The 22,197-nt window shown below is 47.5% G+C and overlaps 2 protein-coding genes across 2 annotated transcripts in view; both read right to left on the bottom strand.

Moving 5' to 3' along the window:
• The window catches only part of LOC137525346 (zinc finger protein 208-like), a 129,633-nt gene extending 129,475 nt beyond the window's left edge, over window positions 1-158 (bottom strand). Inside the window, exon 1 of the mRNA XM_068246401.1 lies at window positions 47-158. Coding sequence (XP_068102502.1) covers window positions 47-158 — 112 coding nt within the window. The remainder of the gene's footprint in view (window positions 1-46) is intronic.
• A 9-nt stretch (window positions 159-167) lies between these two features.
• LOC137524110 (oocyte zinc finger protein XlCOF22-like) lies at window positions 168-10,757 on the bottom strand. The gene is made up of 3 exons (XM_068243620.1): window positions 10,724-10,757; window positions 7,646-8,196; window positions 168-1,371 (listed from the first exon to the last, which is right to left on the bottom strand). The coding sequence occupies exons 2-3, from the start codon at window positions 8,145-8,147 to the stop codon at window positions 251-253; spliced, it is 1,623 nt and encodes a 540-aa protein (XP_068099721.1). The 5' UTR covers window positions 8,148-8,196; window positions 10,724-10,757; the 3' UTR covers window positions 168-250.
• Between the last annotated feature and the right edge of the window lie 11,440 nt (window positions 10,758-22,197).

Raw genomic sequence — 22,197 nt, 5'->3', positions numbered from 1 at the left:
GTACGTCTAGCAAGAAATAAAAGAAACATGGGAAAATAACACTGACAAGCAAAACATTTCCCACACTCAGTGCAGTAATAGAGCTTCTCACCAGTGATGAGAGAGGGATAAGCGGAACTCAACAAGCCTGTTATTGGCTGCCGCACTCCACTCTCCATACCACCTACTTCCAGCTGTGTTGGGGAGATGGAGAGCAGTATGCTGCGGCCAGTTCAGGTTCACTAAAGGTGAAGTTATGTTTCACTGACTCTTACTTACCACCTGTGTGAGATTTCTCATGTCTGAGAAGCTGTGATTTATATGCAAAACATTTCCCACACTCAGCACATGAATAGGGCTTTTCTCCAGTGTGAGATTTCTCATGTCTGACAAGGTCTGATTTCTGTACAAAACATTTCCCACACTCAGCACATGAATAGGACTTCTCACCAGTGTGAGTTCTCTCATGACTGACAAGGTCTGATTTATATATAAAACATTTCCCACACTCAACACATGAATAAGGCTTCTCACCAGTATGAAATCTCTCATGGGCGACAAGCACTGATTTTTGTGCAAAACATTTCCCACACTCAGCACATGAATATGGCTTCTCTCCAGTGTGAGATCTCCCATGTCTGACAAGGTTTGATTTTCGTGCAAAACATTTCCCACACTCAGCACATAAATATGGCTTCTCTCCAGTGTGAGATCTCCTATGAATGACAAAGTCTGATTTATGTACATAACATTTCCCACACTCAGCACATAAATAGGGCTTTTCACCAGTGTGAGATCTCTCATGACTGACAAGGTGTGATTTCCGAACAAAACATTTCCCACACTCAGCACATGAAAAGGGCTTCTCTCCAGTGTGAGATCTCTCATGGATGGCAAGGTATGATTTCTGTACAAAACATTTTCCACACTCAACACATGAATAGGGATTATCTCCAGTGTGGTATCTCTCATGAATGACAAGTTCTGATTTCCGTACAAAACGTTTCCCACACTCAGCACATGAATACGGCTTCTCACCAGTGTGAGTTCTCTCATGACTGACAAGGTCTGATTTCTGTTCAAAACATTTCCCACACTCAGCACATGAATAGGGCTTCTCTCCAGTGTGAGTTCTTTTGTGTATGAGAAGACTTGATTTCCTCACAAAACATTTCCCATGTGTGGAACAGGAATGAGACCCTCCAGTAGGGGGAGAGCTGTGCTGGGTATGAGGCTCCTCAGGATTATACAGGTGAGGAGGGTCTGGGGGAATATTTGGGGTCACCAGGATATCTGCAGGAGACTCTTGTCCAGTGACTTCATCATCCGTTGTACAGTCTGTGGATACAGAGAGACGAGTCTCTGAGAGGTACCTGATGCCGGGACTCTGCGCTGCAAACAGAGAAACATCATCACTTCCTGTTAGAGAATTCTGAGTGGAGGAACAATTATCATTAGGGATGGTCAGTGAGCTGCTGATAATTCCAAGTTGAGGCAAAGTTTGTGCAGAATGAAAATGGACCAGATGCAGCAGCTGCATATCTCTCAGTGTTCTCCCCAGAAATATTTTCTAGCCGGGTGGCATGAAAAAGTAAGGTAATGCTGAACGGAGGGTCACACTGGGTGGAGAGGGGATCACACTGGGTGGGGAGAGGTCGGCATCACGCCGGGTGCTGGTGGTGGTAAGGAGGGGGAGGGTCACACTGGGTGGGGTGGGAGGGGATCACACTGGGTGGGGAGAGGTCGGCATCACGCTGAGTGCTGGTGGGGAGGGTCACACTGGGTGGGGAGGGGATCACACTGGGTGGGGAGAGGTCGGCATCACTCTGGGTGCTGGTGGTGGTGGTGAGGAGGATCACACTGGGTGGGGAGGGTCACACTGGGTGGGGAGAGGACCACACTGGGCGGGGAGAGGTCGGCATCACGCTGGGTGCTGGTGGGGAGGGAGAGGGTGACACTGGGGGCTGGTGGTGGGGAGGAGGGGGGGGGGGAGTGCTTCTTTGCTCGCTGTCGTTCAGCAAAGCTCTGGAAATTCCCTGAAAAGCACCTCAGTGTGAATGGGGCCTCAGTGCTATAGCCTCATCATCACATATATGACCAGACATCGTTAACCACTCCCTGTATGCAATGTATGTGACTCCTGCTGGACATACGCTAGGAGAAGAAGAGTGGTGACTAAAAGCTGATCACACAGGCAGGGGGCAGAGTGCTGACTAAAAGCTGATCACACAGGCAGGGGGCAGAGTGCTGACTAACAGCTGATCACACAGGCAGGGGGCAGAGTGCTGACTAAAAGCTGATCACACAGGCAGGGGGCAGAGTGCTGACTAAAATCTGATCACACAGGCAGGGGGCAGAGTGGTGACTAAAAGCTGATCACACAGGCAGGGGGCAGAGTGCTGACTAAAAGCTGATCACATAGGCAGGGGGCAGAGTGCAGACTAAAAGCTGATCACACAGGCAGGGGGCAGAGTGCAGACTAAAAGCTGATCACACCGGCAGGGGGCAGAGTGCAGACTAAAAGCTGATCACACAGGCAGGGGGCAGAGTGGTGCTGATCACACAGGCAGGGGGCAGAGTGCTGACTAAAAGCTGATCACACAGGCAGGGGGCAGAGTGGTGACTAAAAGCTGATCACACAGGCAGGGGGCAGAGTGCTGACTAAAAGCTGATCACACAGGCAGGGGGCAGAGTGGTGCTGATCACACAGGCAGGGGGCAGAGTGGTGACTAAAAGCTGATCACACAGGCAGGGGGCAGAGTGGTGCTGATCACACAGGCAGGGGGCAGAGTGCTGACTAAAAGCTGATCACACAGGCAGAGGGCAGAGTGGTGACTAACAGCTGATCACACAGGCAGGGGGCAGAGTGGTGACTAAAAGCTGATCACACAGGCAGGGGGCAGAGTGGTGCTGATCACACAGGCAGGGGGCAGAGTGCTGACTAAAAGCTGATCACACAGGCAGGGGGCAGAGTGGTGACTAAAAGCTGATCACACAGGCAGGGGGCAGAGTGGTGCTGATCACACAGGCAGGGGGCAGAGTGCTGACTAAAAGCTGATCACACAGGCAGGGGGCAGAGTGGTGCTGATCACACAGGCAGGGGGCAGAGTGGTGACTAAAAGCTGATCACACAGACAGGGGGCAGAGTGGTGACTAAAAGCTGATCACACAGGCAGGGGGCAGAGTGGTGACTAAAAGCTGATCACACAGACAGGGGGCAGAGTGGTGACTAAAAGCTGATCACACAGGCAGGGGGCAGAGTGGTGACTAACAGCTGATCACACAGGCAGAGGGCAGAGTGCTGAGAGCTCCAGAGAAGACTTTGCAAAGACCAAGCTAGTTTATAGCACAGTGATTTGTGAGCATACAATGATTCTGGCTTTAGATGATGGACATATGTCTTTTTTTAACCTAAATAACTAACTGCTGAGACAAGACAGGCTAAACTTAGTGTAAAATGCTGAACTGAACTTATTGCCATTCATATGCCCATACTGAAAGCTGGATATCACAGTGATTTCATTGAACAATTGAGGGTTAATTTAAACTACCAAGGACATGTGCCAGACATGGGAAGGAGAGTGCAGGGGGAGGGGATTAGGCGACTCACCATTAGCAAAGCAATAGAACCGCATATTCTATTCTGTGCACGGCTGCAGCAAAGTTCCCGTGGTCAAGCTTATCTCTCCCGCGGAATGCCTCCGCATTCTCTGATTGGTCCAATACTACCGAACACTGGCAATCCAGCGCAGGAGACTTGGGCATAGCCTGCGCCACCATAGACCGTAATAGGAATTACGGCGATAGCGACGCACAGTCAGTAACTTTGGCGCCGTCAGAAGATGGAGCTGAAGTTACTTTTAGTTCCTTAACAGCTGGAGAGCCAAGTTTGCAGAGCACTGCCCTAGGCCATGGCCTGGGTGTAAATCCGGCTCTGGTGTAGTGAGTGACTAGTGAGTGAGCGAGAAGGTTAGCTGTAGTGTGTCAGAGAGATAGTCCGTTTTGGAGTGTAGTGAGTGATAGTGAGTGAACGTTAGTGTAGTGTAGTGTTTTTTATCTTTTTTTTATTTTTTAATTATTTTCAAATTTGATTTACTTTAATTTTATTTTATTTTTACATATTTTGATTTTATTTATTTTTTTATTTTATTTTTATTTCTCTTTTATTCTTTTAATTTTAGTTTGTATTTTTCTTTTTTCTGTAATAAAAATCACAAACATTGGTTCGCACGACAGCCAGGGGCCCCTGTCTCTCTCACTGGCTGGGGCCCCCAAACCACCATGCGATACACAGAGGGAAGTGTGGGTGGGCCCTGGACATCTCACTCTCAGGGAATTCACCACCACTGCCTCTGAACTAAATGCTAACTGCAACACACACAACTTTGCCCAGCTAAAGCAATTTCCTACCTTTGTTTTTTTCTGTATTTAAGTCCAAATTTTTTTCTTTTCGCGAGGATAAGTCCTGCGCGGTCTGCAACCTCTGTGGTGTGTCGGTGGGCAGAGGGTAAGCGGCACCAAGTTGGGGACACTGGGCATTATGTCCCACCTGAAGATCCTTCCCATGGTACAGTGGGATTTAATAAAGAGAGAGGCAGGAATGCACAGGGCAGCAGTGGACAGAGTGCGGCAGGAGGAGAAGCAGCAGCAAGAGGCCCCTCTCGTCTTCCTCTAACCATCACTCTGTGCATCATGTGCAGCCTGCCCAGTCCCACTGCACGCCAACCCCCTCTGTACACCAGACTGGAAGCAGCATCCAGACCTCATCAGCTGTCTCCTCCCCCCAGTTTGTCACCCAGCACCAGGCCTCTCTCCCCGAAATGATTGCACGGAAGAGGCCTCTCGCCCCAAATCACCCAACAGTAATCCGCAACAATGGGCTCCTGGCAAGATTGTTGGCCCAACAGCTCCTGCCCTATCAGCTGGTGGAAAGTGCCCCCTTCTGCCAGCTGATGTGCTGTTTGGTGCCACAATGGTGGATCCCCAGCCTCCATTATGTTACCAGGACTGCCATCCCAGCCCCCACCAGCATGTAGTGGAATGTGTATCCTGGTTGTTGTACCATGCAGTCGGCGGCAGGGTGCACCTCACTACAGATGCCTGAGGGTCCTATCACACTGGCACAGCGCGGTGCCACATTTCCACCGCAGCCTACCGCTAGGGCAATGTTAGTCTGTGGGGTCTTCCATACCGACGTGGTGCGGCACAATGCGATGGAAGTGACGTTTTGCCTCATCCCTGATACAAGTGCATACATGCGTTACCGTGCGGCTCTTGCAGGAAACCGTAAGTCATGTAAGTCTATCGTAACGCACGTTTTAAAACTGCCAGCCACATTTTGACACGTTACACATGCATGGAAGCATATTTAAGCAATACGCTTCTGCGCACGTAATTGCTTCTTGAACAGGAAGTGAGCATCAATTCCTGCTTGGCCGTCTGCCAGACAGGGATTATCGTGTACTAAAGCAGTAATCCCTGAAGGCCTGTTTTTGGCGGTGCGGCCCCCAGGGGGTCAAGGGGAGGCCAGTCTAACTCCCTTCTGCCCCCTCCTCTGTCCCAGGCAGTGTTGGGTGTAATGACCTGTAATTTATGGATATCTGTAATGACAAGTCGTAATTGTGGCCTACAGCATCATAGTTATAATCCGTAATCCACCGCGATTACAAATTCTGACTACGAGTGCAACACCAGTAATTACGAATGCAAGCTGTAATTAAAACTTTGAGTCCATTACAGAAGTGCATTTTTTTATCAGAATATCTCTAGCAACCAATAGGAATGAGCGGAGCTCTGGCCACACCCTTCCCTATATAACACGGACGCCATCTTGGATTATCCTTATATTATTATTATGAGAGGTTGTGCTGGAGAGAGCAGTGCTGTGTATTTGCATTTTGTGAATGATTTGTGCTCATTTGAGATTCACTGAACCTGTGATTGATAGTTTTGTGACTCAGTTAGAGAGTTAGCTTACTAACTGTTAGCTTTGTCATTCAGTTAGAGAGTTATCTTATTGAGATAGTAAGAAGATTTTAATCTGGATGATGCCATTTATTGTCTAACTTTGAAGAAAAAGAGTAAGATTTCAGCTATAAAGCCTTCCTCAGACTTGACTCCTGTATTATTTATTTATTCATTTGTATTAGTATTTATATAGCGCTGACATATTACGCAGCGCTGTACAGAGTATATTTTCTTGTCACTAATTGTCCATCAGTGCAATTGTATTGTAGAGGTGGCACACCTTACCATAGATGTGGGTGCTGTAGCCTGTGGATGCTGAGCCCAAACATCCAAAATTATAACAAGCAAAGAAAGTCCAGGTTAGCACACCATTGAAAGATTCAAGTTTCTTCAATTTATTGCTTCATCAGCACATAGATATGACAATTGTTTCGGGGCCAACAACGGGTCCCCTTCTTCAGATAGTGCAAACAAACAATACACCCATTGTGCACAACAAATATATACTCTATGAGGTGGAGATCCACCTACGACAATCAGAGCAATAGCCCCTCCCATCATTTCTGCTTCAGATGTAAATAAACAATGCTGCACACCCTAATATACACAATCGAGAGTGTCATAGCATCGTAGCACAGATGTCATCAAAGGTTATCTATACCTGCAAAGGCCTCACATACTCAATGTTCCAATTCCATACAGTATTGCTGCCAATTAGTGGTTTAAACCAGAGTTGCACTTACTCACCCATATGTGTCAATCTATGTCTATCAGGGTGGGAATCCATTCCCATTCAAACCTGATAGGTTCTTAATTCGCGCCACGGCCGCTACAGCCGTTACCGAGCGGTAAGCGCTCGGTAACGGCTGTAACGGCCGTGGCGCGAATTAAGAACCTATCAGGTTTGAATGGGAATGGATTCCCACCCTGATAGACATAGATTGACACATATGGGTGAGTAAGTGCAACTCTGGTTTAAACCACTAATTGGCAGCAATACTGTATGGAATTGGAACATTGAGTATGTGAGGCCTTTGCAGGTATAGATAACCTTTGATGACATCTGTGCTACGATGCTATGACACTCTCGATTGTGTATATTAGGGTGTGCAGCATTGTTTATTTACATCTGAAGCAGAAATGATGGGAGGGGCTATTGCTCTGATTGTCGTAGGTGGATCTCCACCTCATAGAGTATATATTTGTTGTGCAAAATGGGTGTATTGTTTGTTTGCACTATCTGAAGAAGGGGACCCGTTGTTGGCCCCGAAACAATTGTCATATCTATGTGCTGATGAAGCAATAAATTGAAGAAACTTGAATCTTTCAATGGTGTGCTAACCTGGACTTTCTTTGCTTGTTATAATTGTCCATCAGAAGGGCTCACAATCTAGTCCCTACCATAGTCATATGTCTGTGTATGTATTATGTAGTGCATGTATCATAGTCTAGGGCCAATTTTTAGGGGGAAGCCAATGAACTTATCTGTATGGTTTTGGGATGTATGAAAAAACCAGAGTGCCTGGGGGAAACTCCTTGCATATGTTGACCTGGCTGGGATTTGAACCAGGGACCCAGCGCTGCAAGCAAAGAGCGCTAACCACTACGCCACCATGCTGCCCATTCTGTATACTGGCAACATGTAGAGCACACAGTTTATATGCAATGGACATTAAAAGGAGATACAATTATCACTTACCAATGCTCATCCCAGTAAAAATATCCTCTTCACTAGTCCTTATGTCACTCTTCTCCATAGACTGCTGATCACTCCTCATATATGTCTCTTCTTCTTCCTCTTTTATTGTCCTCATTATGACACCCTCCTCCATAGACTGCTGATCACTCCTCACATATGTCTCTTCTTCCTCTTTTATTGTCCCCATCATGCCACCCTCATCCATAGACTGCTGATCCCTCCTCACATATGTCTCTTCTTCTTCCTCTTTTATTGTCCCCATCATGCCACCCTCCTCCATAGACTGCTGATAACTCCTCATATATGTCTCTCCTTCTTCTTTAGTTGTTCTCATCATGCCACCCTCATCCATAGACTGCTGATCACTCCTCACATTGGTCTCTTCTTCTTCCTCTTTTATTGTCCTCATTATGACACCCTCCTCAGTAGACTGCTGATCACTCCTCACACATGTCTCCTCTTCTTCCTCTTTAATTGTCCTCATCATGTCACCCTCCTCCATAGACTGCTGATCACTCCTCACATACGTCTCTTGTTCTTTCAGCTCAGATCTGACTTATAAAAAGGATAACAAATTGCAGCAGTAAAATATTTGTACTAATAAACAGAACACATAAAAGAGCATACATTTTCTAGTGGTTGATAATATCCCATAAGCTGTGGTATCTGCACATTCAGCACCACAGTCCTCTCTCCCAGTGTGCCTTGCTCATCATCTGGTGCTTCTCTCCTCCTCTCCATGCACACATTCCTGGGAGGTTACGGCAGTGCCGGCAGCGGTAGATGGATAAGGATGTGAAGAGAGAACAGCTGGAGATATAGGAAGATAAGAGCTGAGGCCTGTAGCTAATTAGCTATGAATTATCATTACATATGACTCTGGCAGCTCTGGCAGCTGATGAACTGGGCAGATGGGACTGCAGCTCCATATACTGACCCTACCTGTCTATCACCTACTAACCCCAAACCTTCCAAGCGCCATAGCAACAAATCTCCTAGCTGGGACAGTGCCAGTACTAGGACAGAAGCAGCAGAGGCCACCCAACCACTCTCTAGCTGCAGCCTCCATCTTCTCTACCTGTCCTACCATCATCGTTGTGCAGACTCCAACCTCACCCACTGTGGGCCACCCAACACCAGTGGCTCCTGACTGCACATTGGCTTTTTCTCATCAGAGATACAATGGATACGGTCATATTGTGCACCTGTCTAATCTACTGAAAATGGACGCAATAGACAGATGCTGCTCATTCAGGACCTCCCTCCCCTGAGACCTCCACTGATCCACAACAACTCCATTGTACAGCATTGTATTCATGACTGATGCTATGAACAGCTGCTGGTAAAAGCTATCAGGGTAAGTGTCCCCCTTCACAGGGAAGAGATACCAGCCTGCCTTCCATAACGACTGGGATAAATATGAAACACCTCTGACAGCACAAGAAGTGAGGGAAATCCAGAGATAAGGTAACACAGAGAGTGTGCATACGTGTGAGGCACCAGCTGGAGGTGGGAGCTGCTCCACGAGGATCTTATGGGCTCAGTATTCCATGGCATACAAGATCAGCCAATCAGAGCTCTGCACTAATCGCAGATTATATTATTCTCTAGGTCTCCCTCCCTAAGGGGCAATTATGTAAACTAACCCCCCACATAGATACTTTGTATCATTCTCAGGTATAAAGGCACACTACCCTAACAATAAAACTACTACTCCCTGCAAGCTCTCTCCATAGAGATGCATGCGCCTGGATTCCTGCTCACACCCTTCATATCACTATAAATTCACCCTTTTCCTTGGTATACAATTCAGACATCTCTCCACATGTAACTCCAGCCATTGATAACATAGCAATGGAGCTCAAGGGGTGGTCTGACTGCTGACTGGTCTGGTGGATGACTAATATCTGGAAGACTTGGGAAGCCATCATAAAGACGTTAAGAGTTACCAAGGAGTGTATAAAACTGAGTTTAAAACAAATAATAGAAGAAAAGGGGGAAGTAGCTTACCTCAATAACGACAAATTCATATATATAATTGATTGTTAATAAGCACAGGCAACGCGTATTGTGGTTCTCTGTCCACTTCCTCAGGCCAAAAAAAGTGCTGAAGGGTTTCAAAAGCCAGGTGCATCAAGTAGTCTCCCTCCCCAAGTTATCAAGGCAGATGAGCCCCCAGTATTAGGCAGCCCCCCTTCCCAGTATAGATAGCTACTATTAGGCAGCCCACCATCCCCATTAGAGATAGACAGATGTATCCCCAGAACTAGGCAGCCCATCAACCCCAGATTAGATATCCTGATGAACCCCGTGTATTAAGCAGTACCCCTAACCAGGTTAGATAGCCATATGTACACCAGTATTAGGTATCCTCCCCTCGAATATAGGAAGATGTACCCCCAGTATTAGGATACCCCCCTCCCAGGCTAGATAGCCAGACGTGCCCCAAGTATCGATAGTCAAATATACCCCAAGCAGTGTTCCTTCCCAGGACAGACAAGTGTACCCCCAGACCCTTCCCCAAGTCAGACAGGCAGCCTCCTCCCCAGTATAGGCAGATGTACCCCCAGTATTAGGTAGTCTCCAAAACATGCAGAGTCATAACTCTGAAGTGTTCGGGGAGGGGTGGGGGGGAACAGGCACATCCACAGGGCTGTACTCCCAGAGACTGGTGCCCCCTGAGCCTCTGCCCTGACGACTACCCAAGATTACTAGTACCCCAGGAGGAAGCTGGAAACTAGGGGGGGGGATTGGGGAGATACGGCTACACTGCAGTGTAATATGTCAATGCTGGGGGCAGAAGGTTAAATGCCAGCACTGGAGGGACATGGCTATAGTCGATATAGATCTTCTCTTGTCTCTGTGATGTGACTGAATTATTACTAGGAAGGGGAGATCCGACCCATAATCTAGGGGGAGCTATAGAAAACTGGCAAACAAGTCACAGCAGTTATATATAAGACTCATCAAGGGGGATGATCAGGATAGTGACAGGTGTACTATGTCCTCCTCTGTAACAAAGCATGTCCACCCCAAACCTCTGCTCTGCTCCATATATAACAAGAGTCACACAATTACCTCTTCCAGCCGCGTGTTCTCTCACCTCCTGCAACTTCTCTTCCTGCTGTTACATCACTTCCTGTCTTTGGATTAATCTCCTCCTTTCTGTGCGTTCCACGTGGGAGAGGTGGGAGCGGCATCTTGTGGTGAATAAGCTAACTGCAAGCTCTGTTTGGGGCATCACCTGCAGTCAGCCTTTGAATACTATTTATTATTATTAATTGATGATGATGATTATTATAAATCCCAGCACAACTTCCTTATATACATCTTCATCACCTTCTATTATCATTACAAGAACATGTATGGCTGTTGAACATTACACAGGTTGAACATCCCCAATTTCAATGTATTTTGCTACATCCACATAGCAGAAAACACATGCAAAATCAAACTCCGTAAAAGCCTATGGGCTGCATTCCAAATCACAGCTATTTGCCTCTTTTTTGTAACATTTTAAAATCGTACATGTTGGATCTTCCCACATAGTGCAGTTTTAATATAGTGCCTTCCTATGGTGAAACATGCATGTGTTTTGCATTATATATATATATATATACATATATGCATAAAAATCATACAATTTATTTTATTGTATTTATAAAGCACCAACATATTATGCAGCGCTGGACATTAGTTAAGGTTACATACAATATTTAGGGGTGACATACAGCAATAAGACAATACAGGAATACATGCAAACCAGATCACGCAGCACAGTATGTGTACAAGGTAGTGCATAGTCACTGGATGGGTGCATGAAGAGTAGGTAAGTTGAGTTCACTTAGATCCATAGGATGGGTGTACGTTGATGGAGGTGTGTAATCAGGTAGAAGACACAAGGTGGAGTTCCCTGCCAAAGGCTAAAGGGAGAGGTAGGGACACGAAAGGTAGGGGACAAGAGTTCAGTGTTCAGCAGTGGGTTTAGAGCACCAGTAAGGAGGGATAGGCCAGGGTGAAAAGGTGCGTTTTGAGGGCATTGTTAAAGATGATGAAGGATGGTGCGACCCGAATGGAGGGAGGTAGGGAGTTCCATAGTGGTGGAGCAGCTCTTGAGAAGTTCTGGAGGCGTGCAAGGGACTGGGTGATGCGGGGGGTGGTAAGGCGAAGTTCATTGGAGGAGCAGAGTGAGTGGCTAGGTGTGAGTATGATCAGAAATGTAGGTTGGGCAGGTTTTGTGGACAGATTAGTAGAGATGGCCCGAACATCAGATTTGGGGTTCGCAAATGGTGAACGCAAACGTCCGCAAAAGTTTGAGTTCGCACGAACTGAGCAAACTGCCATAGACTTCAATGGGCAGGCAAATTTTTAAACCTACAAAGACTGTTTCTAGCCACAAAAGTGATGGAAAACTTGTTTCAAGGGGTCTAACAGCTGTAAGGGGGCATGTCGGAGTGGGATACATGCCAAAAGTACCTCGGAAAATTATGTATTTGACGCAGAGTAGGGTTATGAGGGCAGAAATCACATTACATTCCTAAATTGGAGTCATAGGGCCTGATTCAGTAAACGGTGCTAACCCAGTTAGCACACCTAGTAAGGTGCTAAGTAGTTAGCACATGCAAACTACTTAGAACCGTAGTTAGCACATGCAAATTACTACTTAGCACCGTGCTAACTAGGCTGCTAAGTAGTTTGCACGTGCTAACTAGGATGCTAAGTAGTTTGCATGTGCTAACTAGGATGCTAAGTAGTTTGCATGTGCTAACTACGGTGCTAAGTAGTTTGCATGTGCTAAGTACAGTTCTAAGTAGTTTACATGTGCTACTACTTAGCACCCTAGTTAGCACGTGCAAAGCATGTTAGCACATGCAAAGTGGATTTTCACTGGCGTGCTAACACTTAGCACCCTTTTCTGAATCAAGCCCATAAAGTGCTTTAATGATCAAATGTATCAGCACACCATTTTTAGAATGTTTTATGCTCCTTTTATTGAGCTATGCGTTCCATGAAGATATTAAAGTCAACAATTGTTTCAGGGGCCACGCAGGGTCCCCCTTCATCAAGGCGTGTGGTTACAACCGCATAGTTCTTAACAAGCATTATATACAATTGAAATCCCCATGCACCCCACCCCAATTGTGACAAAACGATGATGTCATCTCCAATGTTTACATTATAAACACACCAGCATAACACTATTGTTCCTAAGATCTAAGTCTCACTTGCATCAATATAACGGAAAGAGGATACCCGAAGTCAGTGCTAACACAGGCTAAAAAGAGGGCACTAGAAATCTACGATGGAGAAACTACGGTGATACGGGAATAGGGCATTCCATTTGTACAATCATATAAAGCAGCATCAGGGTGTGTCAAACAAGCAGTATTGAAAAATATGGACATCTTACAGGCTGATCACACCCTCACAGAGTCCATAAAAAGTAAACCACTGTTTGCATACAGGTCCAGCTCCAGTTTAAGGAACTCTTTGGTACAGGCAGACCCTGTGAACAAGTACAGTAAGTAATTTGTCTTTTCCACCAAGAAGGGATGCTACAGATGTGCTAATCATATCTAAGCATATATCATGTCATGTTGTCATATGCATGAACCATATATAACATTATCCCTTCTTTTCTCTTTAATTTCAGTCATACCTGTGTTCCTCTAGTCCAGAGTTCCCCAACCCTGTCCTCGAGGCCCACCAACAGTACATGTTTTGCAAAAAACCACACACAATCACAGGTGAGGTAATTAGTGTCTCAGTAGAGCTGATTAACTACCTATGTGGATGTCCACAAAACATGCACTGTTGGTGGGCCTTGAGGACAGGGTTGGGGAACAGTGCTCTAGTCTATCATACAAAGGATTGCACTCCAGTGGGTAAGTGAGCTTCAGATGTAGCATATAACATATATCACTGTTCTAACAATAGGAGATCATGTCTCTATGTGCAGAGCAAGTGACATCCCACAGCGGTGGCACATATGACATCATTAGATGCATTACCACAGGAGCGGCATTAAAGAGACTCTGTAACAACAAAAACCTCCCCTGGGGGGTACTCACCTCGGGTGGGGGAAGCCTCCGGATCCTAATGAGGCTTCCCACGCCGTCCTCTGTCCCACGGGGGTCTCGCTGCAGCCCTCCGAACAGCCGGCGACAGACCCGACTGTAGCTTCAATATTTACCTTTGCTGGCTCCAGCGGGGGCGCTGTGGCTGCTTTCGGCACGGAAATAGACGGAAATACCCGATCTCCGTCGGGTCCGCTCTACTGCGCAGGCGCCGGAAACTTGCGGCAGTAGAGTAGAGCAGACCCGACGGCGATCGGGTATTTCCGCCTACTTTGGAGCCGACAGCCATCAGAGCGCCTGCGCTGGAGCCGGGAAGGTAAATATTGACGTCACCGCTGCACGGAGGGCTGCAGCAAGACCCCTGACGGATGGAGGACGGCGTGGGAAGCCTCATTAGGATCCGGAGGCTTCCCCCACCCGAGGTGAGTACCCCCCAGGGGACGTTTTGTCGTTACAGTTCCTCTTTAAGCTGACCTGCGCATGCTGTCATGTTTTTATGCGTGAGGTTGCTTAGCAACTGGGGCAAACATGACCCCATGTCACGCATATCTAACCTGGCCATCTCTTTTAAATACCTGGATGTGAATTGTGCCAGCTAGCGCAGTGAGGATGTCAACGCACTGCACATAATTAATAGACCTGCCAGCGGATAATGAGCAGGCACGGACTGTCGGGGATTGTATGACGTTGCTTAGCAACTGAAAGCCCAAGCCCCCTTCCTGCGCTGTTCGTATAGGAAAGACGAGCGGGGGGCGGAGCTTTGGACCACACGTGATGTGTGGGCGGAAGCTCCGTGACGGCGCGAGCAGTAGAGATGTCGCGAACCTCCTATTTTCAGTTCGCGAACCGGGTTCGCGAACTTCCGCGGAAGGTTCGGTTCGCGGAAAAATTCGCGAACCGCAATAGACTTCAATGGGGAGGCGAACTTTGAAAAATAGAAAAAATTATGCTGGCCACAAAAGTGATGGAAAAGATGTTTCAAGGGGTCTAACACCTGGAGGGGGGCATGGCGGAGTGGGATACATGCCAAAAGTCCCGGTGAAAAATCTGGATGTGACGCAAAGCAGCGGTTTAAGGGCAGGAATCACATTGAATGCTAAATTGCAGGCCTAACGTGCTTTCAAACATCTTGCATGTGTATACATCAAACAGGGAGTGTAATTAGAGTACTGCTTCACACTGACACACCAAACTCACTGTGTAACGCACCGCAAACAGCTGTTTGTGTAGTGACGGCCATGCTGGACTACTGCGCAACATGGCGTGATTGCTCTTCCTCACTCAGTGATGTCAGGTAATGTGTGACTTCTTTCTCAACTTTCCATGGCATTGTTAAAAAGCTTACGTTTTGTTTGTAATTTACATTTTCTACTTGCTGTGTACTTGTTCAGTACCGCTACAATGAGAATCCTGTGGAGGCGGGCAAGTCTGCCATTGTGACCCCAGGTAATGGCCGGGGAATGAGAGGTTTGAATCCGGTGTGGAGCCTGAGCAACGGCTACCACTACACATCCAAGGAGGGCAGCGGGCAGGCATGCACGCCCGCCCGCCCCGAGGTAATGACCAAAAATAACAATACAGGAGGAGGACTTTCGAGGCCCTGCTGTGTATTTGAAATGAATGTACTTTAAATCCTTTAACGAGAACCAGTTATGGCGGGCAAAGATGACACCACATTCCTTTCACGAGAATCATATGGAGGCGGGCAAGTCTGTCATTTGTGACCCCGGGTAATGGCCGGGGAATGAGGGATGGAATCCGGTGTGGAGCCTGAGAAACGGCTACCACTACACATCCAAGGAGGGCAGCAGGTAGGCATGCACGCCCGCCCCGAGGTAGTGACCAAAAATAACAATACAGGAGGCGGACTTTCGAGGCCCTGCTGTGTATTTGAAATGAATTAACTTTAAATCCTTTAACGGGAATCCGTTATGGAGGGCAAGTCTGCCATTGTCACCGCGGGGAATGAAGGTTGGATTGCAGCCCGAAGTGGGAGCCTGCTGAGACCCATGCTGTAGCTGCCCTGACCGTGCTTTGCAGACCAGGCATCTGTGGTCAGATGGACCCTTGAGCCAGCGGAAGACAAACCAAGTCGAAAGCATTTGCCAAGAATGTTTTACGGAGGGCAAGTTTTTTTGCCCTTTTTTTTAAATTTTTTGAAAATGATAGATGGTTGTATTTTTAAATTGTTTGAAAGTTTAGATGGTTGTATTTTTAAATTGTTTGAAAGTTTAGATGGTTGTATTTTTAAATTGTTTGAAAGTTTAGATGGTTGTATTTTTAAATTGTTTAAAAGTGTATCCATTCTTCCTCCCCCCAGCCACGAACAATACCATGGGAACGTGGAGCAGCAGAAGCCCCCTGTGATGGCTGCCACGGTTGTTCTCCGCTGCATGTCTTTTGAGGGGTGCTTCTTTTCCTCAGGTGTTCTTGCCATAGCTGTTTGTGCCTTCTCTCCAGGTGCCTTCGTAAAGCACTTGTCCCTACGTGACAGTTGGCCTTTCCACGGCTCAATTTTTGCTGGCAGAGACAACAGATGGCTTTGCTCCGATTTGAGACACACACGTGAAAAAATTTCCAAACCGCTGAGCCCCCCTGGGGTGATGGCGCTACGGTGGCATCAGCAGCAGCTGACGTTGAAGGGCATGTGTGCTCCCTGGCCATAGCTGGCGATACATGGCACCGGACACTGCCCCCAGCTGTTTCTGAGGACGAGCTCCCTCTGCTTCTATCATGGAGTCGTCTCCTCCTACTCCTCTCTGACTCCTCCTCTGAACTGTCCCCCTGGTCATCTCCTCTACCGGGAACATATGTGGTATCCGTATAATCGTCATCATAATCCTCCTGGCCAGCTGCGCTTTCCTCAGACACCTCCTCAAGTGCACCAACTTCAGGTGGTCCACCATCATCCCCATCCACACACGTTACGTCCATACTATCGCCACCTAACTCAGAAGTATGAGGTGGTGTACCTGCGCCTTTTTGTTGTTGTTGCAGTAGTGGCTGGGAATCAGTGATTTCACCACCACCACCAAATAACTCCTGCGAAGTGTCAAATGCAGCGGATGTGGTGCTTGTTGTAGCGCTGGTGGCTGCGGGAGATGAGGTGTTCTGTGTTAAATACTCAATCACCTCCTCATGATTTTGGGAAGTGATGGCACGTGCCTTCTTCTGAGCACTGTATTTTGGGGCAGGTCCGCATGAAATCACAGCAACACCACCTCGCACAGCCACAGACCTGCCGGTGCCTGGTGGCCTTCCTCTGGGTCTGCCTCTACCTCTTCCTCTACCTGGTTTGTCCATTTTGTCCATCTCGGGGGTATGCTAGCTATATGCAGTGAGGTGGGTTCTCACTCAACACAACAGGTAGTTAGATGCAGTGAGGTGGCCAGGTGGGTTCACACTCAACACAACAGGTAGTTAGATGCAGTGAGCTGGGTTCACTCAACACAACGCTAGGTATATGCAGTGATGAGGTTGGTTAAGTAAACACAACAGGTACTGGGTAGTTAGATGCAGTGAGCTGGGTTCACTCAACAGTAAAGGTACTTAAGATGCAGTGAGGTGGGTTCTCACTCAACACAACAGGTAGTTAGATGCAGTGAGGTGGCCAGGTGAGTTCACACTCAACACAACAGGTAGTTAGATGCAGTGAGCTGGGTTCACTCAACAGTAAAGGTACTTAAGATGCAGTGAGGTGGGTTCTCACTCAACACAACAGGTAGTTAGATGCAGTGAGGTGGCCAGGTGGGTTCACACTCAACACAACAGGTAGTTAGATGCAGTGAGGTGGCCAGGTGGGCTCACACTCAACACAACAGGTAGTTAGATGCAGTGAGCTGGGTTCACTCAACACAAAGCTAGGTATATGCAGTGATGAGGTGGGTTAAGTAAACACAACAGGTACTGGGATATATGCAGTACTGGGTAGTACAATGTGCAGCTCCCTGTCACACACACAGGCAGTCAGTCACTGAATGTGCTGGGCTGCTGGCAGTGGCACACACACTATCAATTAGCAAGGCTGTTCATGCAACAAAAGTGTCAGGAAAAAAAAATGTACAGGTTGAGCTCTGAAAAGAGCTGTTGCTGGGTGCTTTAAAAGCAATATTAATCAGTCAGGAACAAGCAAAGCAGCCTAGAACCTAACTAATCTGTCCCTAAGAGAAAAAGTCTGCAGCAGCTGTCCCTTTCCTCTCTCTAGCAGGCACACGAGTGACTGTAATGGCCGCCGGAGGCTGCCTTATATAAGGGGGGGTGGGGCTCCAGGGCTTACTGTAGCCTGAATGGCTACAATGTGCCTGCTGACTGTGATGCAGAGGGTCAAAGTTGACCCTCATAGTGCATTATGGGGCGAATCGAACTTCCGGAAAAGTTCGCCTGGCGCAGGCGAACGCGAACCCCCAATGTTCGCCTGGAACCGTTCGCCGGCGAACCGTTCGGTACACCTCTAGCGAGCAGCTAGAATCCTAGCAAGCCCATGACAGGCGGGGGGGGTGTTTAGCAGAGTGAGGGGCGAATTGATTGGTCTAGCCCCATCGGCCAATAGAAGAATGGGGGCATGGCCATGCGGCGCAGCGAGCAGTGCTGGTTGTGTTTGTTCACCATAACGGCCAACTAATGAGCACATACATTTGAACCAGAGGCAACTACCCAATTTTTACTCGGAGTGCGACTTGAGGGACAACGTCTCTGTCCACCTCTCTGCCTGAAGTAACTATAAATGTTAATAACACTCCCATAACTTCATTTCCCAAAGCACGGTGCTTGGGGGTAATATTCGACTCTTCTCTCTCTTTTATTCCTCATCTTAACTCCATAACCAGCTCCTGCCATCTCCAACTCAAAAATATATCTCACATCCGTCCCTTTCTCACTCAAGACACAACCAAAATGTCAATACATGCTCTTATAATTTCTCGTCTGGATTACTGCAACATACTACTTTGTGGACTACCTTGTAACAAACTGGTCCCGCTCCAGTCGGTACTGAACTCAGCTGCTCATCTCATTCATCTTTGTTCTCGATCTTGCTCTGCTGACCCTCTCTGTCAAGCTCTTCACTGGCTGCCAATTAACCATAGGATCCAGTTCAAACTCCTAACCCTAACCTACAAAGCTCTCCACAATCTCTCTCCACGGTACATATCCTCACTAATTTCCAGATACAAACCCAATCGCAATCTCAGATCTGCACACGATCTTCTGTTGTCCTCCTCTAGAATCACCTCCTCACATTCAAGCTTACAAGATTTTGCACGTGCTTCACCCCTTTCTTTGGAATCCCCTCCCACAACACATCCGTCACTCGCCAACCTTTGTTACTTTTAAACGCTCTCTAAAAACTCATTTGTTCCGACAAGCATATGCAGAGCAGGGACAAGGTCCTCCAGCACCCAAGGCTGAGACACCAAAGTGCGCCCCTCCATCTCTCCCACCCCAGCTGTCACACACTGATTGCTATTAGACTAAGAGGGCCACAGGGCCCACAACCTCCCCAACACCTCAATATCTAGTTATCTAGCTTGCAGTCACTGCTATGTATCCCCTTTTCTTATTTCTTTCTGCTTCATACACGATTAGGAATGACAGCTGAAAGAATTGTGCGCCCCCTCCTACACTCCACCCTGAGGCTGGAGCCTCTCCAGCCTATGCCTCGGCCCGGCCCTGAGCATATGTGCTACCTTATGCCACTTCCCTTTGTCCTAAGACCAAATTGCACTCCTACTAGGTATCCTAAAACACACTGCCTTTATATATTTTATCGTATACTACCCTCCTCTTGTTTCCCCCCATTCCCTTTAGATTGTAAGCTCACAAGGGCAGGGCTCTCGCCCCGTTTTGTGTCTTGGAAATCATTATGCATTTTATTCATCATGATACTTTTATCACTGTCATTACCACTTCTGTATTTTGTATTCTGTATGCTGTATCATTTTTTTGTATTTTGTCACTAATTATGTATCTTGTATATTAGTGTACACCATTGTCTGTATTATGTACCCCATGTGTGTTTCATACTTTGTACAGCGCCATGGAATATGTTGGCGCTTTATAAATCCATAATAATAATAAATGACTGTATACAGTAGTGCTGCGCACGCTGACTCGTTATATTGATGCAAGTGAGACTTTGAGCTTAGTAACAATAGTGTTATGCTGGTGTGTTTATAATGTAAACATTGGAGATGACATCATCGTTTTGTCACAATTGGGGTGGGGTGCATGGGGATTTCAATTGTATATAATCAGGGCCGGATTTCTGGCAAGGCCACATAGGCCATGGCCTAGGGCACCAGAAGTTTAGGGGCGGCTCAGTGAGGGGCAGGAAAGCTGTTCTATGCAGTCATCCCTATCTACAAGAACAGATTTAACCTTTGAACTCTCTGTCCTGTACTTGTGCTGTTCCTGCAAGACCTGTAAGCTCTAAGCTGTTCCTGCAAGTTCCTGCAAGACCTGTAAGCAGGTATACATCACTCTAACTCTCATGGTAACACAATGGGTCCATCATTAATGAGATGTCAAGCATGACATAAAATTTAAAAACATAACTTCTAATCTATACACGTATTACTAAAATAGCTATTGTCTGTGACATCCAATGATGGAAAGTAAAGCAAATTCTCATTGGGGCACACAGAGATAACAACCATACAGATGGTATAGTTGGCCTTGGGCGGTAAAAAGTACAAATCCGGCCCTGTATATAATGCTTGTTAAGAACTATGCGGTTGTAACCACACGTCTTGATGAAGGGGGACCCTGCGTGGCCCCCGAAACAATTGTCGGCATCAATATCTTCATGGAACGCATAGCTCAATAAAAGGAGCGTAAAGCATTCTAAAAACGGTGTGCTGATACATTTGATCACTGCTTCTACCTGGGACATGCCTTTGTCCTAGTATCAAGCAACCGACCTACGATTGATGGAGTGCCTTCCACAACCTTCAAATTACATAAAGTGCTTTAAAACATCGTGGATCGATCAGGTAGTGTAAGTAGTGTACTGTTTCACACTGACAGACCAAACTCACTGTTTAACGCACCACAAACAGCCGCAAATGGTTGTTATAAGTTTACACTCTCAGCACATAAATGTCAGTCCTCTTGGCAGCAATGTTTATGTAGTGATGGCCGTGCTCATGCGCACATTGGCGAGAGTGCAGGGGATGGCAGTTTTCCAGCCCATATGGTCGGGCTGAGGTAGTTCAATAACAGAACAACAGTGACTGTCCAGCTGATCAAATCTGGTCTGTCCACAATGAAGCAACGACCTTATTATCTTGAGTGTGCACCCCCAAAGCACCCATATAGGTCATTACTTCATTGTGAAACGCAAGCCCCTGACAAGGTAACGATCACAAAGGGGAATTGACACGTGTACATGCCTTCTTTTTGTTGTTGTTGCAGCCACAGTGCAGCTAGAAAAATTAGGCATATACACACACCAGAAAAATTATATTTGGTAGCGGCTGCTGCTAGCAGCCGCCTTACAAATTCAGGATCTACCTGTAGTTCTGGACCGTGTTGGTGGTGGCGGAGAAGGCAGTCAAGTGGCATGCTTGGCAGAGATGGTGTGTGGGAACTGACTTAGTCTTCGGGCAGGCAGTCACACTGCATGCAGGCAGAGATGCTGTGTGGGGACTGACTTAGTCTTCAGGCAGGCAGTAGCCCCTTGGGATCCATGCCTCATTCATTTTAATAAAGGTGAGGTACTGAACACCTTTTTGACCTAGGCGACTTCTCGTCAGTGACAATGCCTCATGCACCGCTGAAGGTCCTTTCTGACAGAATGCTTGAGGCAGGGCAAGCCAGAAGTTGGATGGCAAATTGTGACAGCTCTGGCCACAGGTCAAGCCTGCGCACTTAGTAGCCCAGAGGTTAATCGCTGCTCAAAGTGTCAATATCTGCACTTAAGGCCAGGTAGTCGGCTAACTGTTGGTCGAGGCGTTGTCGGTGGGTGGCTCCCGAAGGGCTGAGGCGAGGTGTTGGACTAAAGCACTGGCGTAGGGCCCGTGGTCGCAACGGTCACCGTGGCGACCGGGCCCGCCTCCTGAAGAGGCGGGATAGGGGCCCGGGGGCCTGGACCCCCCAGGTGTTGAAATCCCCGCAGTGACTGGCTCCCGGAGGCAGAGCAGGGCTACGAGAAGATGGCTGCCGAAGCCCTGCACTGGGGACTATTTGTGTCTCCAGTACAGGGCTTTGGGCGCCATCTTCCCGTAGCCCTGCACTCTGCCTGTCAGCACGGGAGAAACTGGCTGCAGGAGAGGATCGTCGTTGGAGGAGCTGCACGGGGGAGGCTGGCTGCACGTCGGGGACGGGGAGCTCACGTCAGAGGCTGGCCAGGTGAGTGAATTTTTTTTTATTTGTACAGGTTTTTTTTCTGGTGACTGCTCCCCACTAGAGAGGGGCCCAACGGTTCGCCGGTGAACGGTTCCAGGCGAACTTCGGGTGGTTCGCCTTCGCCGGCGAACT

This window comes from Hyperolius riggenbachi, chromosome 7 (genome assembly GCF_040937935.1).
Source record: "Hyperolius riggenbachi isolate aHypRig1 chromosome 7, aHypRig1.pri, whole genome shotgun sequence".
NCBI classification, from domain to species: Eukaryota; Metazoa; Chordata; class Amphibia; order Anura; family Hyperoliidae; genus Hyperolius; species Hyperolius riggenbachi.
This window is presented reverse-complemented; position numbering and strand designations above follow the sequence as displayed.

Coding starts and splice junctions, on each gene's coding strand:
- LOC137524110 (XM_068243620.1), bottom strand. CDS start 8,147: ATGGAGGAGGGTGACATGATGAGGACAATTAAAGAGGAAGAAGAGGAG. Junction 1,372..7,645: donor TTTTACTGGGATGAGCATTG/GTAAGTGATAAT, acceptor CTCTGTTTGCAG/CGCAGAGTCCCGGCATCAGG.